Raw genomic sequence first — 21,702 nt, 5'->3', positions numbered from 1 at the left:
TCTTCACATTTAAATATGAACTACTGGAGGTCGGTTAAAGCATCAACTCTTGATTTTGGCTCAGGTCATAATTTCAGGGTCCAGGGATGGAGCCCCCCGTCAGCTCCACCCTTAAGATTCTCTCTCTTGGGGCACCTGGGTGGCTCAGTCGTTAAGCGTCTGCTTTCGGCTCAGGTCATAATCCCAGAGTCCTGGGATGGAGCCCCGCATCAGGCTCCCTGCTCAGCGGGAAGCCTGCTTCTCCCTCTCCCACTCCCCCTGCTTGTGTTCCCTCTCTTGCTCTCTCTTTCTGTCAAATAAATAAATAAAATATTTTTTTAAAAAAAGATTCTCTCTCTGACCCTCCCCTCAACCCCCTCCCATAGACAGCGCAAGCACGCTCTCTCAATAAACAAATAAGTAAATAAATAAGAACTATTCCATATTTTGTGGCTAAGTAATGATTGTCTTTTTTTAAACGGAACTAATCTTTTGATAGAGATCAACCTGCTTACAACCTAACTACCAGTATATCCTAAAGTGCCCAAACTTTTTAAAATCAATGTATAGTTCAGTTAATTTATCTACAAAATGGGAACAATACACCTAATTAATTAAATTGAGGTGAGGATGAAAACAGAAACCATATGAACAAAACTTAGCCCCACTCCTGGCATACCGCACTCAATAATCTAGTTTCACAGACGTTCAAATCCTGGCTCCGCCAATAACCACTGTGGTATCTTGGGCAAGTAATAGATCTCTTTGAGGCTCATTTTCCACTCTACAAGATGAGGGTGATAATAATATCTGCCTTATAATATTGTTCTACAGAGAAAATGAGATCATGTAAGAAAAAAAAAAGCACTCAGAACAACGTCTGGCTCATATAAAAAGTGCTCTGTAAATGTTTACTGCTATTATTGTCAGTAAGTTCCCTTGGTGGGCTGAGGAGGTGGAGTTTAAGAGAAGCCGATATCAAAAAGGGGTGGGGCCACAGAAACTGCCAATTTCAAATGTATACCCAGATTAAGATTACTGTGGGAAATAATTATGCGAGATTGCTCTCCTGAAAGTTTTCAACGTCTTTTCATTGTCTAATGGATGCCAGAATTTGGGGGTGATCATGAGGATTCCCTGAGAATTTGGTGAAAGCTGTGTACTGTCCAAGGAAAATGTAGTCTTTGCACACAGTTCCACGGGGTCGACAGACCTCTTAGAACCATCGATCCCCCTCACCCCCACCAAGGAGTCAGGGCCCCCAGATAATGACCCCCCTGGTCTAAGCTGTGGAGAGAGGCCTCAACCCTCAGCCCGGCCCCCGACCCAGAAGGCTGCTGCGGAGCCTCGGAGCTGTAACCAAAACACAGGAGGCTCGGCTCACGCCCGGCGACTCCCGGCCACAGAAGCACCCACACCCCGCGCTCCGCTGGGTAGCGACCAAACCCGATCCCAAAACCTGGTCTGCAGAACAAGGGGTGGATATCTGTGGACTCTCGGTCACCCTGAATTTTACCACGGCCACCGAACACTTCCAAAAAAGGGTTTAACGTCAGTCTAGGAGGTATGTTTGAGAGAGGGTTTCCTGAACGTGATAGGAACCGAGAGGATAAGGGAGACGCGTAAAGCGAAAGATGGAGATCCGGCAATTTTCACTTGGGCATCCAGAATTCAAACTACAAATCCAAGAAAGGCCACCGCAGTCCGAAACCCACCACCCAGGCAGCCTCAGAAGCGCGGGAGCCAAGGCGCCCGGCCGCGCGAAGGACCCTGGGGATGTAGTCCCCAGCTCGGCCCTCTCCGTAAAGCCGCAGAGCTAGACAGCACCCGGGAACTACAATTCCCAGAGGGCAGCGCGGCTCCGCGACGCCCACAGCCCACATCAAAAGAACTGGTACAGAACTGCACCCCTAAACCCAGACTTCTTTTCTCCACCAGGTACCTATTTAATTTAGTTCCATGGAGTAAACTTTGGGATTCAAGGGGGGGTCGCCTTACCTTCTCCAGGAGGCAAAGCCGGGTCGACGCGCGCCACCGCCATACTTCTCGCTTGCTAATAATACCAAGCAACCGTCCTCCAGCTGCTCGGTGGAGTTTGGAGTCAGGAGGAGGGAGCCGGAAACTACAGCTCCCAGGAGGCACGGCAACCGGACGGCCCAATTGGCTGCCTGCGTCTAATGACGTAAAACTCGGGTTAGAATCTGAGCCGCAGTGTGTTTAGAAACCCTGGTGAACTCCCTGATCTGACAGATAAGCAAACTATTGTTAGATGATCTTTTCGCTCCCTTTTCTAGGTGTCTGTGAAATTTGACACTTTTACCATTGAGATGATTATAAGGTCGCTATTTAATACAGATCGAATTTCAGCGCTCACTGCTACAAGTCTCTAACGTGGCTGTCCCTTTTGACAATAATGAGGAAGTTGAAAGTTTTCTGCTCTGCTATAGGAATGACTTGGGCAATCTTGTTAAGATAGTCAAAATGGATACATTTCAACTTGAAAATTTAAAGCATTCTCGGAGAGAAGGTTTTATACAGTATTTTTAAGTGGTTCTTGAATATTTAACAGAACTTTAGACCTGAGGGTATATCTAATAAGTATGAACCTAGAATTTTTGCAAGGAATATACAAAAGAATTTTACAGTATAGTCTCCAAACTCAAAAATTACACTGCCTAAGTCGAGGGGAGTAGGCTCACACTTTTGCTATAACTATTACCTGCTAACTAGTATGATTGTAACTATTAACACAAGATCTCAGCGAATGGAGAAAGAAATGGAAACAATAATTTTCAAAGAAGACTTGAAGGAGGAAGTGAAACTGAGCTAGGGCTTAAAAGTTGGGTAGACTCTAGACAGTTCAGAAGTAGATGAAAAGACATTAGCATAGGCTGCAAATGGGGTCAGTTGGTAATGAAGCTGCTCTCACAGGAAGTGAGAGACTAACCTAATAGCAGGACAGAATGTACAAAGGGAACTTCCAATCTCTATTACACATGCCTCCATTCCCTCTTGCAATCTTTATTCTGAACTCCCCTCTTTCTGAAACAGCAATATACAAAATCTCTGACAATTCGTGGTTTGGGAAAGTCCATTAACTCACACTTTTAGATTTCCAGGCCCTTGATCCTGTGAACTTTTCCTCCTTTATGGGTTCTCCTCTGATCTCTGTGACTACACCTCCCCTTAACTCTTTTTTTATTTCAAATATTTATTTAAATTCCAATTAGTTAACATATATGGTAAAGTGAGTTTCAGGTGTAGGGGTGCCTGGGTGGCTCAGTTGTTTGAGGGACTCTTGATTTTGGTTCAGGTCATGATCTTGGGATTGTGGGATCCTGGGATCCAGCCCCGCATTGGGCTCCATGCTCAGTGGGGAGTCTGCTGGAGATTCTCTCTCTTTCCCTCTGCTCCTCCCTCCTGCTCTCGCTGTAGTAAATAAATAAATCTTTTAAAAAACTGAGTTTCAGGTGTAGAATTTAGTGATTCATCACTTACATAAAACACCCAGTGTTCATCACAAGTGCCCACCTTAATATCCATCACCTATTTAACCCATTCCCCTGCTAACCTCCCCTCCATCAAGCCTCAGTTTGTTCTCTATAGTTAAGTCTCTTATGATTTGCCTCTCTTTTTTCCCTTCCCCTATGTTCATCTGTTTTGTTTCTTAAATTCCACACGAGTGAAATCATATGGCATTTGTCTTCCTCTAACTCGCACAACTTAACTTTTTCTCACTCTATTTCCCACTGTTTTATTCTGAAGACAAATTTCCTAGTTCTGAAGAGGTAATTAAGACTAGGAATCTTTCTCATCTAACAAAGAGGCCCCTTATTTATTTATTTTAAAGATTTTATCCGTTTTTTTAACAGAGCGAGCGAGAGAGAGAGAGGCAGCGAGAGAGGGAACACAAGCAGGGGGAATGGGAGAGGGAGAAGCAGGCTTCCCGCCAGGGAGGGAGCCCGATGCAGTGCTCCATTCCAGGACCCTGGAACCATGACCCAAGCCGAAGGCAGTCACTTAACCAACTGAGCCACCCAGGCGCCCCGAGGTCCCTTATTTAGAAAGCACAATCTTACTATATAGGTGTAAGAACAAAGCAAGTTTGAATACTGCCTCCTGCTTTGTTCCCTGGAATATCTGGTGAGGATTGAGGAGAGTCTCTAGCTCACGGAGGGAGAAAGCATTTACAGTTCTCTCCAATTTTGCAGGATAATGACCTGGGAGAGGGATCCTGGAAGCTCAGAGGGCACCAGAGGAGCACAGGTTCCTGCAAGTTTATAGCAATAGCAGAACCAGAATCCTGTCTGGTTCATCTGACCTAGAATCCAGAGGAAAGTATTCCTTTTATGGAGTCAACTAAGTATAATCCTGGATCCATAAAAGAGTGGCCAGATGTTCCTGGGCACAGTCCCACATCCTAAGTGAACCAGCAACCTTTAAAATCACACCTCAGAAACTCTTGTGCTTCAGATACAGCTTGTACATCTAAAATCAAATTGCTACACTGTAACTAAATTGTCTCATCTTGTATATATGTTAAACCTTGCAAGCTCAAATCAAAGGATTCTACTAACCAACACTATGAACCTCTCAACAAGATAGCATTTTTTGTTTTTTGTTTTGTTTTGGTCAGGCCTAGGATCCATAACACTTTCCTTCCTATCAGCAGTGTACCTGATCTCTGCAACAGCTGATAGCCTGACTCATAACCTGCATCTCATAACCTGCTGATAGCCTGACTCATAACCTGCATCTCATAACCTGCTGATAGCCTGACTCATAACCTGCATCTCATAACCTGCCCACTGCTACAGGCAAGATCTAAGTAAAACACCTTTTATCATGTTAATCCCTTCCTCAAATACTTTACTCTTGTATTTCAACTTTCGAGGGCCAGCATAATCTGGCCTCACCCTACCTCTCACCATTCATTCCACTAATTTGCATTTGCTGTTTTTGAGTGAGGGATTGACAAAATGAAACTTGTGTTTTAGAAGGTTAAACTGCTCATATAACAAGGATGAATTGAATAGTAGAACAGTGGCAGGAAGGAGACTTGTAATAGTGGATGGTAACCTTTAACCTTAATGCTCAGGAGAGCATTATATACAAGTTTAGATAACACAAAGAGACGGGAAACTAGAACAATGTTTGTGGATAGTGCAATATATCTGGATAAAACAAGGGAGGTTTTCTGATTAGGATGAGAGCTTATATTTTAAAAAAGTAAATGTAATAATAACTTTGAAGTTTTAAAGTTTTAAAACGGCAAAGCTCTTAATGATGCAGACTGGCTGGGTCTGAGGACACAGAGAGGGTCCCACAGGACCAGCCAACAGGATCCTTGGCTTCGTGTAGGAAAGAAATCAAACATGAGCTGAGAGGAAGTGAGAGCAGAGTTTATTGAAGATACAGAGAGAGCAGATACAGATGGAGCATCTGGGAGACTCAGAAAGGAAAAGGAGAATGAGTCTCCTCTTTGCTTGGAGTCTGGGTTTTTACTGAGGATGGTGGTCAGTGGTACATGTCCTGTCAGCATCTAGGAACTGGTCAAAACAAGGGCAAGTACTCAGGTGTCCTCCAAAAGCCACTTATGCCCTGGAGCCAGGGGTCTTGGTGTCAAGGTGCCTAGAGTCAGTGGTCTTGGAAAACATTCATGATGACATCGCCTAGTCACTCCTTAGATGTTATCTATTGTGCTGGAAGACACCAAAGAAATCATTAACTCCTTGACAGTTACAAGGAGGACATACATTATTTTAAGCCCTGTGTAGGGCAGGGGTTCAGGTCCTAGCAAGAATATAAACAGGAAATCTCATCTTGGGGCACCTGGGTGGCTCAGTTGCTAAGCGTCTGCCTTTGGCTCGGGTCATGATCCCAGGGTGCTGGGATCAAGCCCCGCATTGGGCTCCCTGTTCCATGGAAGCCTGCTTCTCCCTCTCCCACTCCCCCTGCTTGTGTTCCCTCTCTCGCTGTGTCTCTCTCTGTCAAATAAATAAAATCTTAAAAAAAAAAAAATCTCCCTGTGATTTATTTTTGGCCATCTCATACCCTTTAAAAATTTTTTACCTTTGGGCGCCTGGGTGGCTCAGTTGGTTAAGCGACTGCCTTCGGCTCAGGTCATGATCCTGGAGTCCCGGGATCGAGTCCCGCATCGGGCTCCCTGCTCGGCAGGGGGTCTGCTTCTCCCTCTGCCCTCTTCCCTCTTGTGCTCTCTGTCTCTCGTTCTCTCTCTCTCAAATAAATAAATAAAATCTTAAAAAAAAATAAAAATAAAAAAATAAAAATTTTTTACCTTTTCTTCCTTTCCAGTTCAAAGGATAATATCAAGCAGAAATATATAAAGTATATTGATAAGCTGAGGAATGCAAATGTTAGCTTTTTCTTTTCTAAAATTGTACTTTTAAAATTTTGAAATCACTAAGATTTTCATATTTAACCACAACACAAAGTCTATAATACAGAAGGAATATGAATAACAATCTCTTTAAACTGAAACACAAATTCCCAACTGGTGCCTTGTTGGCTCAGTCAGTAGAGCATGTGACTCTTAATGTCAGAGTTGTGAGTTCAAGCCCCAGTTGGGCATGGAGCCTACTCAAAATTAAAAAAAAAAAAAAAAAAGAAAATGTTATGAAGAAAATCACAAATTCCTTTTCATCCCTTCAAATAAAATAATAAACTCAAAAGTCTACTTTATGTAGATATTCTCTACAAGGGGTTGGCAAACTATGCCCTATAAGCTGAATCCACTCTACCTCCTGCTTTTTTTTTTTTTTTTAAGATTTTATTTATTCATCTGAAGCACAGAGATACAGAGAGAGAGAGCATGAGCAGGGAGAGAGGCAGAGGGAGAGGGAGAAGCAGGCTCCTTGCTGAGCCAGGAGCCCGATGTGGGACTCGATCCCAGGACCCTGGGATCATGACCTGAGCCGAAGGCAGATGCTTAACGACTGAGCCACCCAGGTGCCCTTAACGATTTTTTTTTTTTGACCTGAGCTGAAGGCAGCCGCTTAACCATCTGAGCCACCCAGGCACCCCTACCTCCTGCTTTTGTACAGTCTACAGCTAATTACAGCTTTTACATTTTATGTGGCTGGAAAAAAAACAAAAGAATAGTAACATTTTATGACACATAAAATTATATGTGATTCAAATTTCAGTGTCCATAAATAAAATATTTTTCGAATACAGCCATACTTATTTACCTATTGTCTATGGCTGCATTTACAGAACAATAGAGTATTCATAATTGAGACCATATGTGTCATTTTACCACTTCAGATTGCTGCTTCATACTACAAATCACCAAAACACATTTTTACTTGACACCATTTCAAGTGCCATGCATATCACCATACTGTGACATTTTATTATTTTTATTACCAACATATACCTATCAAGCAAAACAAAAAAAAAGAAAAAACTAGACTTAAAATATTCCATCTTTAAGATACAGTTAGATGTGGATTATTTTATCAAATTCACTGCAAAGCATTGTTTATTATGCAATAACCATTATCTGTGCCTAAAGAATACAATATATTACCAGACTAACCAGCCATCACAATATTCCCAAATCACAGCAATCAATCAAGAAAGTTAGAAAAATTTAATAGATATCTCATCATAGTAAAATTTCTTCAAAGAAAGAAAGAAAAAAGAAAGGAAGGCTGCTACCAAAGTGAGTTTTCAAGTGGCTCATTTATTAGCCAAGCAAGGAAAGTCATTTACTTTAAATGATGTTTGACTGCAGTCACTTAAGAAATGTATCCAGAAAAAATAAACTCGTTTAAGACCATTTGCTTTTAGGTAAGAACAGCTGCTTTAAGTGTTAAAGCTCTGTGAGCAGCATTGATAGTCAATTTAAATTATTTAGTGAAGGAAAATTATTTTTAATGTTTTCCATGGCTCTTAATAAATGGACAGGTGTTATTGATACAGCTTATTTGTGCCTGTTTATTCAGAAAGTCAATGTTTGAAATGACTGAAGAATAGCCTCTATGAATAGCCTGCATGAAACAGATGAGAATATTTTTAAAGAAGTTGAGAAAACACTAACTGATTACACCTGAAGTGAAATCAGCTATGATGTGTTAAAACTTACGTAAGTAGAAAAAGGCTCAGCTTAACAGATTTACAACACTTGTGAAAATGTAAGGTGTTAAATTCTATGGTTATAACATCATTGTATTATCAGTCAACAGGTACTTTGTGGAAAACATTTGAATCTACCAGGTGTTATTGAACCAGTAGTGTTAACAATAAACTTCATTTGTTCTCATGGACTTCATTTGCTGTCAGTCCATGAATTCTTGTCAGAATTAGCAGCTGAATATCTGATTTGCCCTACCACACAGCATTTGATGTTTTATTATGATTTTCTAAAAGATTGATTGATTGATTGATTGATTGATTTAAGAGAGAGCATGGGAGCACAAGCTGGGGGAGGTGCAGACAGAGAGGGGGAGAATCTCAAGCAGACTCCCTGCTAAGCACGGAGCCCAGTGGGGGGCTCAGTGTCACAAACCTGAGATCATGAGCTGAGCTGAAACCAAGAGTGGGATGCTCAAAGGACTGAGCCACCCAGGTGCCCCTATAGGATTTTTTTTTAAGCTCAGGGTCAAGACTGAAATTTTTCTAAATGAAAAGACCCCCCCCCAACCACTACTATGGAACACTGACAGAAAGGCTTTAAAATTCGTTTTGTCTACCCTCCACCTCTCCCAAAAAGAATTTCATTTTTCTCTTTAGTAGAAAATGAAGTCATTTACTCTTTTCTCTTTGTTTTACAAAAACCCATACTCAATACTTTGATTATATTTAAATTTCATCAATGAAAATATTGTAAAAATTTGTTTCTTGTTATATAAATACCTACATAATGTCCTCAATCTTGCCTGTTAGCCCACTAAGCCTAAAATATTTACTATTTGCAGACCTCTGTTTTATTATTTTTAATTATTATTCTATCCAGTATTTTTTTTTTTTAAGATTTTATTTATTTGACAGAGACACAGCGAGAGTGGGAACACAAGCAGGGAGAGTGGGAAAGGGAGAAGCAGGCTTCCCGCCCAGCAGGGAGCCCGATGCGGGGCTCCACCCCAGGACCCTGGGATCATGACCTGAGCCAAAGGCAGAGGCTTAACGACTGAGCCACCCAGGTGCCCCAGACCTGTTTTAGATGAAGTAAAATCTGAGTAGGAAGTTAGCCAGTGGAAGGGAGGAAAGATTTCCAGCCAAAGAAAATAGCTTGAGTACATGAGTGAGAACCAACAGAATATATGAAAAATAATAAGCAGTTACTACATGCATACTGAACGATACAAACACAATGTTTTGTTCCTCTTGCATTTTTGAGCCAATTGGTAATACCAGTTTCTTCCAGAAGATGACCTCCTTTAATTATTTTCCAACATCTTCTTATGGAAAAATTTCCAATATATAGAAAATTTGAAAGAATTCTACAGTGAGCACTCAATACATATTTATTTTCCTTTCTTTTAAAGTAAAATCTATATACAATGAAATGTTCAAATCTTCATGAACATTCCCTGAGGTGTTGTGGTTTTTTTTTTTTAAGACTTTATTTGAGTGGGGGAGAAGAGCAGAGGGAGAGGGACAAGCAGACTCAGTGCTGAGTGCGGAGCTGATGCAGGGCGGTGGTGGGGGGAGAGGGGCAGGAAGGTTTGATCCCACGACCCTGAGATCAGGACCTGAGACTTAATGAGCCACTTAGGCACCCTGGAACATTCCCTGAGTTTTGACAAACTGTGTAGTTAACCCCAAACCTAAACAGATATAGAACATTACACAGAAAGTTCTCTTGTATACCTTCCCACTCAATCCTTCCCTTCCCACCCAGAAGCAACCACTGTTCTGATTTTTTCCCATCAAAAGTTAGTTTTGCGGGGCGCCTGGGTGGTTCAGTCGTTAAGCGCCTGCCTTCGGCTCAGGTCATGATCCCGGAGTCCTGGGATCAAGCCCCACATTGGGCTCCCTGCTGGGCGGGAAGCCTGCTTCTCCCTCTCCTACTCCCCCTGCTTGTATTCCCTCTCTCGCTGTGTCTCTCTCTGTCAAATAAATAAAATCTTAAAAAAAAAAAAGTTTTGTATGATGTAGAACTTGATATATATAAAATCATACAGTAAGGCATTTTTTTTGGTAAGGCTACTTCCACTTAGCATAATATTTTTGGTACTCATATGTTGATGTGTAAATCAAAAGTTCATTCCATTTTATTTCTGTATAGTAGTCCATTGTATAAACATATATTATAGTTTGCTTATGTGTTCACTTACTGATGGGGCTCTGCACTGTTTCCTATGTTTTCCTGTATTTATTATGAATACAGCTGCTGTTCTTGTATAAAGTATTTAACTTTTTTTTTTAAGATTTATTTATTTGAGAGAGTGCACAGGAGTGGGGGGAGGAGCAGAGGAAAAGGGAGAGAATCTCAAGCAGACTTCCCACTGAACTTGAAGCCCAACTAGGGGCTTGATCCCATGACCCTGAGATCATGCCCTAAGCAGAAGCCAAGAGTCAGATGCTTAACCAACCGAGCCACCTAGACGCTCCTGTATTTTTAAAGTTTTTTTTTTTTTTAAGATTTTATTTATTTATTTGACAGAGAGAGAGAGCACAAACAGGCAGAGCTGCAGGGAGAAGGAGAAGCAGACTCCCTGCTGAGCAGAAAGCCCAATGTGGGGCTTGATCCCAGGGCCCTGGAATCATGACCCAAGCTGAAGACAGCTCTTAAGTGACTAAGCTACCCAGGCACCCCTGTATTTTTAAAGTTTTATTTATTTAAGTAATCTCTATACCCAATGTGGGGCTCAAACTCATGACCCTGAGATCAAGAGTCGTGGGCTCTTCCAACTGAGCAGGTGCCCCTAAAGTATTTTTTTACTTAAAAACTTTTTTAAATTACAGAATAATACAAATGGTGCTTACCCTTCCTATTTTCCAGGATTGAATTGTGGGACTTAAATCTTTCTATCCCAAAGCACATTATAATTGAAACTTTTTTTAGGGAAAAGTATTTAAAAGAGTCGGACGCTTGGGTGCCCCATGTAGGGCTCCCTGCTCAGCGGGGAGTCTGCTCCTCCCTCTGCCTGCAGCTCCCCCAGCTTGTGCTCTCTCTCTGATAGATAAATAAAATCTTAAATAAATAAATAAATAATAAAAAATAATAAAAGAGTACATAACAATGTACAGACTATTTTAATGAACTGTCCTACCCAACACCAGCTTCGACTCTTACCGGTCCCTGGTCATTTTTTCATCCATGCCCTTACCCACTGGCTGCTCTCTCATTTTAAAACAAATCCCAACCATCATGCTATTTCATCTATAAATATTTAGTATGTATCTCGAAATATAAGAACACTTTTTTTTTTTAAAGATTTTATTTACTTATTTGACAGAGAGAGACACAGCGAGAGAGGGAACACAACAGGGGGGGTGGGAGAGGGAGAAGCAGGCCTCCCGCCGAGCAGGGAGCCCGATGCGGGGCTCGATCCCAGGACCCTGGGATCATGACCTGAACCAAAGGCAGACGCCCAACGACTGAGCCACCCAGGCGCCCCCTAAATAAAATCTTAAAAAAAAAAAATTCAAGTTGTGCAACCAATGCAGCCGCACAGGACCTAACACTCAGGAGCATCCCACACCTGGGGTTTAATACCCTGCATTTGCTGTTTCGGTTAGCGATAATGGTATCTTTTGAATCTGTGTTCTGTAAGTGAAGTACAATGGGAATAATAGGGCATGTGCCTGGAGCTTGAAGCCTCAGCTCATAGGCGGTCCACTTCATGCTGCTTCCTCACTTTCTAGGGATGGGTTTGGAGAGTGGCTGGTTCTGCAGTTTGCTGCCGTGCATTCTGCAAGCAGCTTGATGCCCACCCCCATCCAGGACCCAGGTACATAACACATCCCAGGGGATTGCCCATTCTCTGTGGGTTAGGCCAGGAATACAGTGTAAGGAGATGGCCAGCTTGACAGCGCCTCCCTCACCACCACCCCCAGGGTGGGGGGGGGGCATAACACGTTGGTCCAGAACCTCACAGTAGGGGCAACCCAAGAGATGGCTGGGCCTCGTGTGTTCCAGTACATGCATCAAGTCACAAGGCAGGTCCCTGGGCACCTGTGAGGGGCTGCACATCCCTAGCGAATGTCCTTGCCTAAGGGAGCATGACATTAAATAGCAAATGAAAAAACACCATAAAACGTCAAGAGATAGATTACTGAAGAAAGGACACAGCTTAATATTTTATACCTTTATCCTGCTATTTGAAAAAGGGGGTCCCACTTTCATTCTACACTGGGTCCTGAAAATTATTTGTGCAGATAGTCCTATCCATAGGCTCTAATTTCTCTTTTCCTTTCAATTCACATATTGTTGAAGAAGTTAAGTCATCCAGCAGATGCTAGTTGCATCCCTGTGGAATTGTTTCACATGTTTCTGTCCCCTATATATCATATAATTGGTAGTTAGATATATGAAGACTTGATTAGATTTAGATTTTAAAGTATACTTCATAATTATTAATTTTAATAATTCTTCATAATTTTATTTTTTTAAGTAATCTCTACACCCAATGTGGGGCTCGAACTCATGACCCCAAGATCAAGAGTCACATGTTCTACCAACTGAACCAGCTAGGTATCCCATTAATGCTTCATAATTTTAAAGAAAGCTTCATAGTTTTTAATGCCATATAGTTTTTAAACCTAGTCATTTTCTAATCTAGTTACTAGGCATTCCTTTCAAAGCCTTCCCTGAAGTCAGTGCCTGAAAGTCTTCGGATTAACTAGCCTTCCAGGAACTATGGTGGTAGATTCTAAAAAGGCACATCCCTCCCACACCTGAGAAGAGAATGCTATGGGGAGAAACACTAAAAAGGGGGCTGAGTGATTCCAAAGGCATTCATGTTTACAGTCCTGTCATTGTCTTACTGGAACTTTATGTGGCTTTTAGCACTGTCAAAACTCTTCCATAGGCTTCTCTGAAGTGACTATCATGGTCTCTATTTCCTTTGACCTCATCTGCTCAGCCTTCTTCAGATGATTTTCCCTCCATTCCCTTGTCCCTTAAATACTGGTATTTCTGGATTCTTTTTTGCTGATTCACTCTAGTCACTCTTTCTGGGGGTGGTAGACACAGAGATGCAATATCCAGATCCCTCTTCAAGCAAGAGCTTGCTGCCAAACAGTGGACATTGATCATTGTCACTGGCATCCCCACCTATCAGTAGGATCTGGCTCAGCTACTGAGAACCACCTTACTTGGGTCATGATCTCTCTGGGGCAACACACATCTGGTGATAAGGTGGTAGTATAAATGGGTTGATTATTTGGCCAAACATGGAATACTCTGACAGGCAATAATTGTTCCAGAGCTCCTGCTGGGGATAACTGAGGTTTAGTTGGGCCAGTAATTTATTTAACTTCTGCCTCATATTGCTTTCTCCCCTCTCCTTTCACAGGACTTGATCCCTAATAAACATCTTTTTTTTTTTAAAGATTTTATTTATTTATTTGAGAGAGAGAATGAGAGAGAGCACATGAGAGAGGGGAGGGTCAGAGGGAGAAGCAGACTCCCTGCTCAGCAGGGAGCCTGATGTGGGATTCGATCCCGGGACTCCAGGATCATGACCTGAGCCGAAGGCAGTCGCTTAACCAACTGAGCCACCCAGGCGCCCCCTAATAAACATCTTGCATCCTAAACCCAGTCTCAGGAAATGCTTCCAAAGAAGTCAGCCTGTAACACTAGGTGATATCATCACACATATTCTATCACCTATATGTCCATTACTCTTAAAATATATCCTATTCCAAACACTCCTTTGAACTTGTTTAACTTCCTAAAACACACCACCACCTTAATGTACTATAGGCATCTGGAGCCCTGACTTTGCAAAATTGGCCCTTTCCCCCACAAACATGCTCCTTTCTCTTATCTGTCTTTTTGACAAATGATATCATTATTCACTAAGTTCTCATCTTCACAATTTCCTTACCTCCTCTATTAACTATCCATTGCTACGTCAACAAAGTATTCCTAAACATAGTAGTTTAAAACAACAAACATTTGTGATCTCATAGTTTCTATGGGATAGGAATTCAAGAGGGTTTATCTGAGTGGAAACAGAAGAGCAAGGAACATGTTCTGCCACTGAGCTTCCAGAGTCTAGAGCAAGGATTTGTTGATTTCAGCCCAATGTTATTCATTTTAGACTTCTGGCCTGCAGAACCAAAAGAATGTATTTCTGAACTTTTAAGCTACCAAGTGTGTAGTAATTTGTTACAGCGACCACAGAAAACTAATACAGCAAGTAAGTATATGTAAAAGATGAAGAAGCAATGAACAGAAGAATGCTCTGTTCTCAGGAGCTATAGGAGGCTGAGAAGAAGGCCAATTTTGGTTCAGTATTGCTCCATAAGAAAATAAATGAGAAGGAAGGACAGCTGAGCCTTTTTCCTATAAGAAATAATGTAATGGGGTGCCTGGGTGGCTCAACTGCTTAAGTGTCCATCTCCTGGTCTCAGCTCAGGTCTTGAGCTCAGGGTTGTAAGTTCAAGCCCTGCGTTAGACTCCAAATAAAAAAATAAAAGAGAATGTAAGGATAAAGTCACCAAAAATGTATGGATGGTGTTGGAAGCTGTGTCTTATGACACTATATAAAATACTTTTAGGGTCTTCTGTATACCTTCTTCTTATTCTAAGAGTATTTGAGCACAATTTAAGGTGTGATACACACAATGTGTTACAAAGAACCCTGAGAGGCCAGCTCAAGAACGCCCTCTAAGAAAGAGTAAAAGAGCTAAATCTCTAAGATCTGGTTTTCTGCTTTTCCTCCACAGAGCTACTCAGGCCAAACTTAATTTTGAAGACCAATAAAATAAAATCTTCCTAAAATGCTTGGGAAGGTACTATAAATTCTGGGGTTCTGTGTACCAAATTCCTGCTTATAAATCTTCGCTCCATCCTCTACTCATATCCAGCTGTGCCTTGGAGCCTGTAGAAGCCAGGTGGTTTTCTTCTCTTTCTTTTTCTTTCTTTCTTTTTTTCTTTAATGATCAAACATGAATCAGCAGTGATTTAAAACCAAGAGAACTATACAGAGTCAGAGTTGATTAAGTTCACCAAGCCATGGAAGCCTGAGGCATCCATTTGCCTATAGTCTATTTAGACAATGTCTTCCAAGTATACCAGGTATTCTGAAAAGCTGGTCAGAGTTGGTCAGACTGTCAAATTCCTCCTCTTTGCTTTTCAATTCCATGCTGATCTCTATCAATTCTTTTTTTTTAATTTATTTTATTTTTCACCCGAGGTGGAGTTCAAACTCACAATCCCAAGATCAAGAGTAGCATGCTCCACTGACTGAGCCAGCCAGGCGCCCATTAACTCATTCTTGAGACTGGTTCCAACATAACTGTACAGCTTTCTTAGCATCACTCAGCCACGTTACCAGACTACAAATCTTTTCAACTACCTACTAAAAGATCCTTTTTAACGATTTTTTTTTTAAAGATTTTTTGTTTATTTTTTAACAGCGAGAGAGGGAACAGAAGCAGGGAGAATGGGAGAGGGAGAAGCAGGCTTCCCGCCAAGCAGGGAGCCCGCTGTGGGACTCGATCCCAGGACCCTGGGATCATGACCTGAGCCGAAGGCAGACGCTTAACGACTGAGCCACCCAGGCGCCCTTAACGATTTTTTTTTTTAATTTATTTATTTGACAGCGCGCACAAGTAGGGAGCAGCAGGCAGAGGCAGAGGGAGAAGCAGGCTCCCCACCCAGCAGGGAGCCCCATGCGGGACTGGATTCTGTGATTGCAGGATCATGACCTGAGCCGAAGGCAGAGCTTTAACGACTGAGCCACCAGGCGCCCTAAGTGAGCAGTTTTTATAGGCAGCATTAATCAATCATTACATTTTGTTTCCTAGTCAAATACGCCAACACACAATTCAAGGATTATCTCTTGCCACTTCCCAACATATGCTAGTTTCTAGCGTTACATAAGGGCTCAAGCGATTGAAGCATTGGCTCTCCCAGTGGGCTTGGCCAGAGCTCCCTTTCCCAAACCTACAGACAAAAGCTTTGCCCTTCTCTGTGCAACCACCCGCCCCTGGCTGCGATAAGCTAGAAGTTGAAACCTAGCTCTTCCCAGACAGGCAGTTGTCATTTTGCAGTGCTTCAGCGGTTACTTAATAGGGATTTTGTAAACTGAATGTATGTAAATGATTTAGCGTAATTCCTGGCACAGAAAGAGAACTCAATGAACGTTAATCATAATTAATGTAAGGCACCGTCATGGACAATTCGATTAGCAAGGCGTGGGAGACAGTTCAGATGTCATTACTATTTTCCAAAGGTGAAACGATTAAAATTTAATTTTGCTGGTTGAGGAAATGCGCCAACACGGAAAGCAAAATGTGACTTTAAGTTTTACCTGTGGGTATTGTCTGTAGGTCACTAAACTACATAGAGTTCACATTCTGTGCAGCAGGACGATGGCTCTAGGACACTGGACCGCGGGAGCAAGAAGGACTCAGAAAACAACCATTCGCCTGCCTAAACTACAGTCAACTTTTCTCTCGCTCCCAGAACTGGCTCCTCCTCCAGAGGAAGGAGGCCGCCGTGATAGACGTCATCACCGAGCGCCGGGGTTAGAGAAGGGAATTGGGGGAGGAGATTGCCCTACTGCCTTATAAGGCTTCTTCCCATGATCCTCTCTTTCTCTTCACCATCTTTCCTTCTTCTCGGCTACCGCCGCTATGAAGTGAGCAAGAGCCCTAGTCCCCAATCCGCTTCCATCTTCGGGCACAGCACCTCTCCCGCGGCCTGGGCTTGGCTTCTCCTTGCCGCAGACACCCTCCCTAATGGGCTTTCGCTTTTTGTTACAGGGTCGAGCTGTGCAGTTTCAGTGGGTACAAGATTTACCCCGGACATGGCAGGCGCTACGCCAGGACCGACGGGAAGGTGAAAGGCCGCGTCGCCCAAGCTCAGCTTGTGCTCTTAAGAGGAGAGACCGGTCTAATTCGGTCTAAGCGTGTTCATTTACCGCATCGTTCTTGGTCCCTGCAAGGCTTGTTTCGGGGACCGTGTGTGCAATGGTTGTTAGGATCAGAAGCCTCTAAGTGAACCGCTCTTGAGGTTTGATCTAGTGTGAGTCAGGTCGGAAATGAGAAGTTTGGGTAACTCAGATGTCCCGGGAAGTGGACCACCGAAGTATCTGGCCGTTTTATGAGCACTAGATCCTCTTAATCCCGGTAGGGACCGGAGCTAGATGCCTCCTGGAATGTGATACCCCGCCCTTTCCTGCGCTGTGAGCCGAGGTTTCCCTGCTTTCTCTGTAAGACAGGACAAACCTCAGAGGCCTTGGTGGTGCCACCCAGTTCCCTGCCAGTTGTGTGACACGAGCCTGTTGGTCTCTGGACCCAGTGAGGGGAGAGAACTAGAGTACTAAGAGATCCAGCTCAGCCTCCTGCGTTGAGTAGGTGACAACTTTGAACTCGCTTCTACAGGTTTTCCAGTTTCTTAACGCAAAATGCGAATCCGCATTCCTTTCCAAGAGGAATCCTCGGCAGATAAACTGGACTGTCCTCTACAGAAGAAAGCACAAAAAGGGACAGTCGGTAAGTAAAATGCAGTTTGATCCTGTGGGGCTCTTAAGTTTAAACTGAGCATCAGTTGCTGCTCTGTAAAATTGTAAATGAGACAGTCTGTGTAAGCGCTCTTAAGCTGTAAAGCATCAAACAGTGAAGTGAAAATGACTGGTAAGTCTCCTTATACATCTTAGGCTCGGCTCACAGGAATGTCGGGTTGAACTTTGAAAGCATCCCCTTGCCAGAGTTCGATAAATTATACTATGCACACTTGAGTTATAAGGCACTGTGGAAGTAATTAAGGGGTTCCGGTGGGTAGAAATTAATAGCATGGTAACTTGGTTTTGAGTATGTTTATAGGATTAGTCCTAAAGGATATCAGTGGAATCTTACAGCATACTAGTTCTCAAGACTGAATGTTTTTTGAAGCGCTCTTTAGCTTGATGGAGATTTTTTTTTTTTTTTAAGATTTTATTTATTTGAGAGAGAATGAGAGAGAGCACATGAGAACGGGGAGGGTCAGAGGGAGAAGCAGACTCCCTGCCGAGCAGGGAGCCCGATGCGGGACTCGATCCCGGGACTCCAGGATCACGACCTGAGCCGAAGGCAGTCGCTTAACCAGCTGAGCCACCCAGGCGCCCTTGATGGAGATTTTTGAGGAAAGGTTTTAGTGCCATGGCAGTAGGATTCGTATTCAGGAGGCTTGGAATATCTTAGTGAACACCTGGGTGAAGGACATCACTAGGTGTTGTGAGAGTTCAGAGGAAGGGAACATTTATTTCTGACTTAAAAGTAGATTTGACACACCCATTAGGATAGTCCTTATCCAAAAACAGGGTGGGGGGGATTACCAGTGTTAACGAGGATGTGGAGAAATTAGAACCTTTGTGCATTGCTGAATGTGAGATGCTACAAGCACTGTGGAAATGGTTTCACAGTTTCTCAAAAAGTTAAATGCAACTATATCCAGTAACTCCACTTGTAGGAATATACCCAAGAAAACTGTAAACAGGAACTTAACACAGATAATTTCTATGCTAATGTTCATAGCACTGTTACTCACAATAGCCAAAAGATGAAAATGGCCCATAAGTGGGTGAATAGATAACAAAATGTTATATACATACGATGGAATATTACTCAGCTTTAAAAAGCTGGTAACTAGCCAATATGGATGAACCTTGAAGACATTATGCTAAGTGAAATAAGCCAGACACAGAAGTACAAATATTACATGATTCCATCTTTATGGGGTACCTATAGTGGCAAATTCATAAAGACAAAGTAGAGGTTATCAGAGGCTGGGCAGGGGAAGGGAGTAATGGTGGGGGTTGTTATTTAATGGATGTGGAGTTCAGAATGATGAAGAAGTTAAAGATGGATAGTGGTGGTAGTTGCACACAACATTGTGAATGTACTTAATGCCACTGAGTTATACACTTAATAAATGCTTTAAGATGGCTAATGTTACGTATCTTTTATTAGCAAAAGTTTGAATTGTACTGTCTTGATCCTGGACATTCCCTACTACTTAGTAGCTTTCCTGTCATAAATCATTTTCCAATTGACTATTTCTTCCATTGACAGTACTTTAGGTAAAAATAAAATAGGTGAGTTGAGATTTGATAATTTTTTTTCCAGAAGTGAATTGTTTACTATAAAGTCTTACTGAAATCACTTCTGAAGTGGGGCACCTAGGTGGCTCAGTGGGTTAAGCGTCTACCTCCTGGTTCTCCCTCCCTCCCCCTCTGCCACACACGTGCCCCCTCCCCTTTCTCTCAAATTTTTTTTAAATCACTTTTGAAGTACCATCTTCAAAGAGTTTGACTTTTGTCTTTTTAAAGTAGTAAAAAATGGCCAGGATTTGTGAGAGAATTTAACCAATCTATAATTGGAAAATTACTGCCTATTGCAGTATTTTGCATATATTCTTTATATGTTTTCAAATGATTGCATGAATTATTTTTGTTGAATATTGCTATGATCTGAATGTATACCCCTAAAATTGAGATGGTGAAATCTAACCCCCAAAGTGATGATATTAAGAGGTGTGACCTTTGGGAGGCTCTGCCCTCAGGAATGGGAATAGTGTCCTTATTAAAAAAAATGCTGTTTATCAGGTGCTTGGTCTGGTATTTTGTTGTAGCAGCCTAAGTGCACCAAGACAAATAAATAAAATCTTAAGATTGTGTTTCCCATGTTCATGAAGCAAGGTTTATAAGCACACTCCCATCTTTTTGTTTTGTAGGAAGAAATTCAAAAGAAAAGAACCCGCCGTGCAGTTAAATTCCAGAGGGCCATCACTGGTGCATCTCTTGCTGATATAATGGCCAAGAGGAATCAGAAACCTGAAGTTAGGAAGGCACAACGAGAACAGGCCATCAGGTGAGGAAGCCTTCATTATGAGCATTTCAGCTGTTGGGATGGATTATGTTGTTTGCATTTATAGGCATAGGAATCTAATTTGATGTTATTTTGTGTTTTGATACTTGCGTCTATAAAGAAATTGCCAGTCATAAATACTGAAGTTTAATAATGCAGAAGTTTATAATATACTATATACTTAATGATTTGTTGAAATTCTGTATGCAGTTAAAGCTACAATTTCTAATCTATGTTAAGCTGACTTGGTGGTTAATGACATTTATTGACAAACCCTTTGGATTTATACAAATAATTGCAATGGGGAAGGAATAGATAATTCTTTCCCAAAACACTAGCTCCTTGTTATGAAAGTTATTTTTAACTCCACAGGGCTGCCAAGGAAGCAAAAAAGGCTAAGCAAGCATCTAAAAAGACAGCCATGGCTGCTGCTAAGGTAATTGTAAGATTGTCTTGGATTTCTTATTTAAAATAACAGGAGGGGCCCTGGCTGGCTTACTCGTTAGAGCATGTGACTCTGGATCTTGGGATTGTGAGCTCAAGCTCAAGTTGGGTGTAGAGATTACTTAAAAATAGATTAATAAAAGGAAAATTTATTTTTAATCCAAATGGTTAATTTGGTTAATGAAAGTTTCAAGTTTTTAAGAAAGTTAGTGCAAGGCTCCAATGAAAATGATGTTCATAACTGGTTTCTGGGTGTGTGATTTCAGAGGTCCCTCTGCCAGACAAAAATTGGGAAAGGAGAAAATAAAGGTGGCTTTTGTTTTTAAAGTTTATTTTGAAAAGTTTTCAATAATAGTACAGAGTTTGCCCAGCTTTCTCAGTGTTACCAGTTTAGATAACCATAGTAAAATTTCAAAGCCATTGATCTCAGGTGACTAATAATGTCCTTTTTCTGTTCTAAGGATACAATTCAGGATCCCACACTGCATTTAGTTGTCTCCTCACTTAACCCCTCCATTCTATGACAATATCTTTGTCTTTCATTTACATATATAGAAGTGGACTTTAAACTTCTCGGGGAGGGTAACTTCTAAGAAAAATATTAGGAATGTAGTTAAATAATGGAAAACCTAGAATACACAGAGAATCTGGACATGAGACAGGTGATTTATTTATTTTTTTAAAAGATTTTTATTTATTTATTTGAGAGAGAGAGAGAATGAGAGAGCACGAGAGGGGGGAGGGTCAGCGGGAGAAGCAGACTCCCTGCCGAGCAGGGAGCCCGATGCCCGACTCGATCCAGGGACTCCAGGATCATGACCTGAGCCGAAGGCAGTCGCTTAACCAACTGAGCCACCCACGCGCCCGAAAGAGGTGATTTAAAAAGTTGCATGGAATAATGCCACATAACATGTTATCTTTTTATAGGCTCCCACGAAGGCAGCACCTAAGCAAAAGATTGTGAAGCCTGTGAAGGTTTCTGCACCCCGAGTTGGCGGAAAACGCTAAGTTGGTGGACCAGATTTTTAAATAAATATCTGACTATAACTAGATTGTGGTGGTGGTTTTTATTCTCAAAACACAACATTGGGCCTACATGTAATAGCTGAACTAAATCTTTTTAATGAATTATTTTCTTGGTGAGTTACCCTTTTCCGTGGTAGACACATTTTGTATTGGGCTTGCCTTTTGTTCACTGGTACTTCACCTCTTACCATTAGTTGATAGCTGAGTTAAAAGTGCTTAAAACTTCAACTGTACTATTAATCTCCTCTTGCTTACAGA

At 41.9% G+C, this 21,702-nt stretch overlaps 2 protein-coding genes across 5 annotated transcripts in view; one reads left to right on the top strand and one right to left on the bottom strand.

Moving 5' to 3' along the window:
- CEP97 (centrosomal protein 97) overlaps nt 1-16,455 on the bottom strand; it is a 40,060-nt gene extending 23,605 nt beyond the window's left edge. Inside the window, exons 1-2 of one of the 2 annotated variants that reach the window (XM_021692516.2) lie at nt 16,437-16,455; nt 1,978-2,153 (exon numbers count right to left, since the gene is read on the bottom strand). In XM_021692516.2, coding sequence (XP_021548191.1) covers nt 1,978-2,020 — 43 coding nt within the window. In that variant the 5' untranslated portion in view covers nt 2,021-2,153; nt 16,437-16,455. Of the gene's footprint in view, nt 1-1,977; nt 2,154-16,436 lie in introns of those variants that run through there. The other variant, XM_021692517.2, reaches the window with a different exon arrangement.
- Nucleotides 16,456-16,647: 192 nt separating this feature from the next.
- On the top strand, nt 16,648-21,465 carry RPL24 (ribosomal protein L24). Of its 3 annotated transcripts, none has more exons than XM_044919665.1 (6): nt 16,648-16,766; nt 16,891-16,966; nt 17,512-17,622; nt 19,841-19,977; nt 20,390-20,410; nt 21,346-21,465. In XM_044919665.1, the coding sequence occupies exons 1-6, from the start codon at nt 16,762-16,764 to the stop codon at nt 21,380-21,382; spliced, it is 387 nt and encodes a 128-aa protein (XP_044775600.1). In that variant the 5' UTR covers nt 16,648-16,761; the 3' UTR covers nt 21,383-21,465. The 3 variants fall into 3 exon arrangements, with proteins under 3 accessions (XP_044775600.1, XP_021548405.1, XP_044775598.1); XM_021692730.2 differs by having other exon boundaries at nt 16,653-16,766; nt 20,347-20,410; XM_044919663.1 differs by having other exon boundaries at nt 16,656-16,766; nt 17,512-17,626; nt 19,845-19,977; nt 20,347-20,410.
- The last annotated feature ends 237 nt before the right edge of the window (nt 21,466-21,702 follow it).

Source organism: Neomonachus schauinslandi, chromosome 1, assembly GCF_002201575.2.
Source record: "Neomonachus schauinslandi chromosome 1, ASM220157v2, whole genome shotgun sequence".
NCBI lineage: Eukaryota > Metazoa > Chordata > Mammalia > Carnivora > Phocidae > Neomonachus > Neomonachus schauinslandi.
This window is presented reverse-complemented; position numbering and strand designations above follow the sequence as displayed.

What these genes read in the sequence shown, in the direction of transcription:
- RPL24 (XM_021692730.2), top strand. An exon ending in AGCACAAAAAGGGACAGTCG is followed by an intron (nt 17,623 to 19,840) that starts GTAAGTAAAATG and finishes TTTGTTTTGTAG; the next exon opens with GAAGAAATTCAAAAGAAAAG. An exon ending in CAGCCATGGCTGCTGCTAAG is followed by an intron (nt 20,411 to 21,345) that starts GTAATTGTAAGA and finishes ATCTTTTTATAG; the next exon opens with GCTCCCACGAAGGCAGCACC.